Below are 6,557 nucleotides of genomic sequence, written 5' to 3' on the forward strand. Positions count from 1 at the left end.
CATTCAAATTTGTTTTTTTACTCAGTTAAATTTAGGGGATCGGCTAGAACCAACCAAATTTTAGTTGAGTAAATATACTCTACTAACTTTACTTCGCCATTTTACTACTCTATTCTTAGGGGATCGACTATAGTTGGCCTAAGCCAACAGAAACCTCCAAATCCATGGACACAAACTAGATACGATTACATTTGCTCCATCGTAGTTTAAAGGGCACACATGTACACACCATTACATATGCTCAATCGTAGTTACAGGGCACACATGTACACACCATTACATATGCTCAATCGTAGTTACAGGGCACACATGCAAAGTAAGTAGCAGGGACATACACTCAGTCATTTTACATACATAGAAACACACAAATAAGACAAACCAAAAGCACACACAAACCAACCATGGTATGGGATTCAATGATGAATGGATAATATGTATTGCTTCCCCAACATCAATCCTGTCTCTTCCAGCAGAATGGGAATCTTGTAACATCTTTCTTTTCCTGTATGTTTCCCGCTTCTTTGTATTGGTTTTCTGGTTTGTTGTGTATAAGCTTGGGAATGTTTTTATGTTTGTTAATTGCTTCTTTCACCTGATTGGGGACAAAATCACCATTGAACTCGAACTCCTTCAGTTTTGGAAGGTTGTCAATGCCGGAGATAGTACCCATCGTGAAGGACCAGATGATTTTCTCGAGCCTAGTAGCAGATCCGCCAGTAAAGCTAACATTGGGAATGGCAGAAAAGTCGACAATAAGAAGGTTGAGCCTTGGGAAGTCGTCTTTGTAGAAGATAAGTTGGTTTTGTACATAAGATGTCTCCTTGAGTACTAGGGTGCGCATGCTAGATATCTTGGCCAGAATTTGTACCTCATCTTGACTCAGAATGGTACGACAAAGAGTCACCTTGGATATGTTTCTGGCCTTGTCAAATAATGAAAGCTTGGTGTTGTTCTTCAACTCGACTTCCTTCAGTTCTAAAAGTCCTTCAACTCCATAAATATACTGTAGGCTATCAATGGAGGAAAGGATGATCTTCTCAAGCTTAGGAGCTCCACCTTCAAAGTTGATGTCAGTAATGTTACAATCCTCAACAAGAAAGCACTTGAGATTCTTAAATTCCTCCTTCTTGAAAGTGAGCTTCCTATCGATGTATGCCTTGTGTCGGAGCCTGACAGAAATTAACTTGGGTAGCTTGGCAAGGACCTCAAGATCATCCCGCGTCATATGGGTACCAGATAAAGTTACCTTGGCAAGATGGAGTTGGCCACTATCTTTGGTCAACAACCGAAGAAGCTGCACTGTTTGTGGGGTTCCAACAATGCTTAGGCTCTCAAGAAGCTTGGGAGAGTCTTTATAGCGTTCAAGAATCCATTCTGTGAACTCTTGGTTGGAAGGGTCTTCATCTACCATGGGAAGAGTGATTGACAGAGACTTGAGGCACTCATGCAGATCACTAATAGCTCGAAGCAAATTCTTGAAGTGTGAGTCCTTGTGTTCAATAACCACACCAAGCTTCCTTAGCTGCCACAGTTTTCCAATATCTTTCAAATCTTGTCTATTCCGTGCCTTGATATTGGACAATACCTCCATGCTTAACATTTTTTCTACTTTGTCAGGAACTTCAACACTAGATAGTGCAGTACTGCTTGACCCTAAACTCTGAACAAGTCGACCAGCTAGCAAACGCTTGAGCTTCAGGAGTAAAACATTTACCGTTGCAGATGGGTGCACCTTGGTCTCTCGGATATCCAGTACTTCCAGTTCACGGAGGTTGTTGATTTCACTTGGCAGATGGGTAACATTTGATCCCCTTAGGCTCAGATACTTGAGCAGTAACATTGTGTTGCATATGTCCTTAAGGTAGCTTTGGTTCTTCCCTCCAAAGCATTGGCAACCATCAAGATCTAACACCTTTATCAGAGATACTCGAGATGATTCTTCATAGAGCTTTTGGAAGAATCTATCGATTCTGTCAGAGCCACGGAGTCGGAGATCATTGAAAATGGAGAAGTGGCGAGCCAAGTGATGTGATAGGCGTGTTTCCACTATGCGCTGTTTTCTGGCAATCTTGGTAATGAATCCATGAACTAGATCACCTATCACACAACTCTTTGCATGACCTGTAGCTCCAATGTCAGCAGGATAAACAAGCCACCGGTTGACAAGTGCATCAAAACATCGATTGGCATGACGCACAGAACTGGCCCAGTCTTCCTTTGCTATGAGGCCTTCTACAACCCACCGTCCTATCAAGGTCGACCGCTTGATGGCTTGTTGTCGAGGGAAAATAGCCAGGTACATCAAGCAAGACTTGTATTCCTTAGGAAGATCACCATAAGAGAACTTTAAAATCTTCTTAGCAATGTTGTCCAATGAGTTGTCTGAAACCTGTTGCAGGGTTCCATGCAACTTACGTAGCTCCTCATTGCTCCTTTTTGGGTTGGCATACAAAGCATGAACGAAGATCTTCATACATAATTCATGTGACTTGCATTTGTCCAAGATGTCAAGCAGAATCTTGGCGCTATCTTCAGTAATCTGCTTTTTTGTAAGCTCGAATGCAGTGTCACGGTAGAGGCCAAGAAGAGAATAGTCTATAGGCTCCTGTGGCGGAAAACAATATTCCTTGGCTCGTGTAGCATATTCTGTGGTTTTCAACATCAGTGCACCTGCTATGCGACCAAACATGTTGAAAGCATTTTTGGTGTCTTCCCATCCGGATATGAAGTCATTATCCAGTTTGAGGATAACCAAGATGGGACTATCTGGTATCTTCAAACAATCATTAATTTTGTCTATAATTCCTTTGATCTTGAGCTGCTCTTTCAACCTCCACTCAATTTGTCCAATCTTCTTTGTGGTTTCTTCAATAAGAGCATCTGGGACTGGGATACAATCCAGATTGGATTTACTAGCAGTTGCATCTTGTTTCTTTACGGACTGGTTGTATTCCTTCAACTCAGGTGTGTCAGGTTGCTTGGATTTGTCTTTCTGAATTTCAGCTTTATCTAGTTTTTTCATGGATGTATCACCCTGCAGCTCCATTAAGACCTTGCGGATTACTTCTTTAAATGGGTCATCAGCCAATATAGTAGTTCCAGTGATGGTAGCTTGGTTGGAGTCTTGCTCTCGGATTTGCAGGGGCTTCACTGGGAACACCATCCGTAGGATATGTTCATAATGGGCTCTCTCGAGATGAATTGGTTCCGCTCTTGACTCTTCAGTAAGATCTTTAGGCTTCTGATTCTCATCTGCATTTTCTTCCATATGATTTTTAAGGTTCTTGGCTGTTTCCTTGATGATATTTTCATGCGAGAGTGGTTTTGCTTCTTTCCTCTCTAAAAGTGTTGCTTCCTTTGTTTCTTGGTTTACGGGTTTGGTAGCAGACGAACCATCATCTGGCTTTTGCTTCAGCAACCACATGGCTCGGAGGAGTACGCCCAAGGGTTCATCTTTAGAGGATTTCAACAGGTCTAGTTGGTCACCATTCATTTCTTCCAGGTTGAGCTGCCGCTGGCCGCCCTTTATTTGTGTAATAGTACCCTTGATCTCTGAAATCTTGTTGTCAAGCTTCATCCTCTTGATATTTTTTGTTATTTCATCAAACAACTTCCATTTTTCTGAGCCAATAGCTGTTTTCCTTTTGTCAAGATCTTGCTCCTCCTCTCCCCGGCCTTGACCTTGCTGGCGCAGCACACACAGGATGTAGTAGAGAATGTCCCGGGATTGAAGCCAATCACGAAAAAAGTGCACTCCTGGGATGTCCACCAAGACACACCGCCTGCCAGTGGCATGTTTATCCCAGATAGCCGAAGCTTCCATTGCAAGAGCGAGGGTTTCTTCCTTATCCGGTGCCACAATGGCAATAGATGCTATTGATTTCTCCTTAGAAGTGTTGCCTTGTGCAACATATTTTATCCATTCGGCCAACTTCACCCTAACATTGTCCTCCGGTGTACGAGGCTGGTAAATTGCCCCTATTGGAGCAGAATGCTTAGTCGCTGCCATTCCCACCATAAGCTGACTGTCGTTGTCTTCTTCTTCATCTCCGGAAGCAGCAGGTGATGGGGTCAAATATGCCGACGATGATGATGTTGCCACCGGCATGAGCCCAGCCCCTGTAGGTGACTGCTCCGCTCCCGTCCCTTTCGCTGGGACCTCAACGCCATACCTGTAACATGTAGTATATAGTTACTTACGAACAGAAGGAAAAGTTTAGTCATCTGTGGAATAAAAAACTGTAGGCAATATGGAGACTTTTTGTTTGACTTATCTCATCAAAACTATGAAAATGGTGTGGCAGTTTATTTTGTTGAGAATCTGGATGAGGAGAAAGTGGGCTGGAATTGCACAACCATTACCAACTGCTCTCCTGTTCTTTCTTATTAGTAATCATTGTAGACTTGCAGACTCATGGTACAACTCTATACTGTTAAGTACGTAACATGTTCTTCACAAGGAAATGTGTTGTTAAACCCGGGTTCATTACACCCCTTTGTATTCGTAGTTTCTATAAATAACAGTATCTAAAACGAAAGTACCCTTCTGAGCTCGAGCTCAAATGAGCTCGGATGAATAGTAAAAGTGAATAGTTTTGGAAACAAATTCAAACAATTCTGCATTTGTTTGTGGTAAATTTGATAAATGTTGTAAGAGTATGCAAATTTTCATCATGAGATCACATTCGTGAAAGGTGTGACAAAAAAATCCATGTGAAGAAAATACTTTAGATATAGGGAGGGAATATTATGACGCCGTGGTGGGGCTACCCAGCCTCTTTTTCTTTATGTTTCAATTTTCAATCTTTCATATCTTTCGAACCAAAAGTCCGAATTAAGTTTCTTTTGCATATTCTTGTTTTTGATGACGAGGGCTTTCATATGAGATCCATTTTGAATATGTTTTGAAGAGCTTTTCAAATGTTGTTAAGTTTCAACTTCTAGAACTTAGTACGAGCTGCCAACAAAATCTTACTTGTGATAGACAGAACCGTAAGTTTCAGAAACTAAAACTTAAAATTTGTTGGGCCCTCGTGCGGGATCCAATGACTTTGCGGATCACGAGGCAATATGGTTGCCGGCATGGCTGGGCAGGTGTGTGCCCCTGCGGGTTTCCGCTATGATATACTATAGTCAATGAATTTTTGTATTTGCAAAATTGAGGAGTGTTTGCTACATGCAGCATTTAACATACTACATTTTTTGGACATAATATTTTTGATTGGGAAAACTGAAACAAAATTTTCACAATCTGTCATAGAGTACACTAACATATTTGTTGCACTGGCATATTTAACTATGTACTATTTGTGCGGGGGTTACACAAGAGTAGTATTTCTTGTTAGAGCTTAGACTTTGTTGGTGTTTCTTTTAGCCTGAGCTTGCGTTGGTATCATTATTTTCATGTATGGACCATATGAATTTACTTAGTGTATGTATAACACCTTGTAGTGTGATTTTTCTTGAGTACAAAATTCTCAGTCAGATCGTGGGATGGAGTCCTTTTTTGAAAAATTGCGATTTCTTTTTCTTTTCTTATTTTCACTGCTTCTTAGTAAGTGAAAAAAAATGGAAAGCCTTCAGGTTGGGAATCAAATCCCTGAATCCCATGGAATAGTTAAAGCAAGCCTACACTAACTACCAGTGTGTCAATATGTCGGTTCGTACTTATATTATCTTCAAAAACCATTTTCTAATTCAAATTCCAGTTGTTACATTCGTCTAGAGACGATCTGGTAATTCCCTGTTCAATAAACTTAATTTTGACACCCACAGTAAAAAAACCAGCTTGGTAGCCAAATATTTTAGCAAAAAAATGGGAGAGAATTCCTCTTGCCCCTGCCTCCACACAACTAGGGATGCACATAGCCTTTTTAGTATGGCTAGCAAGATTTTTATCTTGACGTGTATGCTCACCACACACCAACATGGCCCTCAAAGATTTTTAAAGTGAGTACAATAACTGGTCTCATCACGCACCAAGCGCGATCCCTAGTAAAAGGGGGAAACCCGTGTTCATCACACGTCAATTTTAGGAATTGAACCCGGTCGTTAGCCTACACAACCACGTTGCTAGTCACTGAGCTAAAGTTGTGTTTGCGATACCCCAACATCAAGGATGGTTCAGAAAACCCCAAGAGAAAGCTCCCGATCCGGAATATCCACATCGATGATCTTAAGGGCTCTTCCTCCATCCTTCAAGATTTGATGGCCACGAACACATCCTATCTGGATGGAAAGCTCTCCCCTCCTTGCCACGAGTCAGCCCATCCAGCTGCAGCTCTGTAGGGAACATGTAGCATGCAGAAGCTATGGAGACGATAGCGAGCATTCACGCCATGATGCCACACAGGCGGACACACAGGGTCATGTCCGCGGCACCCATACTAGAGATATGAAACACCATAGATGTGCCGGCGGCGGCATATGGCCACACGCTGGTGGGTGCTGCGGCATAGTGTCCATGTTAGTCTCTGCGAGAGGCGGCAAAACTAGCAGCGGTGATGGCCTCCATTCATCACAATAGCATGAGCGGTGATGACTAGCTCTTACGAGGA

General features: G+C 42.1%; 1 protein-coding gene across 1 annotated transcript in view; it reads right to left on the reverse strand.

Moving 5' to 3' along the window:
* Nucleotides 1-216: 216 nt before the first annotated feature.
* LOC119289727 overlaps nucleotides 217-6,557 on the reverse strand; it is an 8,992-nt gene continuing 2,651 nt past the window's right edge. The window contains exon 2 of the mRNA XM_037568973.1: nucleotides 217-4,172. Coding sequence (XP_037424870.1) covers nucleotides 452-4,172 — 3,721 coding nt within the window. The 3' untranslated portion in view covers nucleotides 217-451. The remainder of the gene's footprint in view (nucleotides 4,173-6,557) is intronic.

The sequence above is a fragment of the Triticum dicoccoides genome, chromosome 4A (assembly GCF_002162155.2).
Source record: "Triticum dicoccoides isolate Atlit2015 ecotype Zavitan chromosome 4A, WEW_v2.0, whole genome shotgun sequence".
Lineage (NCBI taxonomy): Eukaryota > Viridiplantae > Streptophyta > Magnoliopsida > Poales > Poaceae > Triticum > Triticum dicoccoides.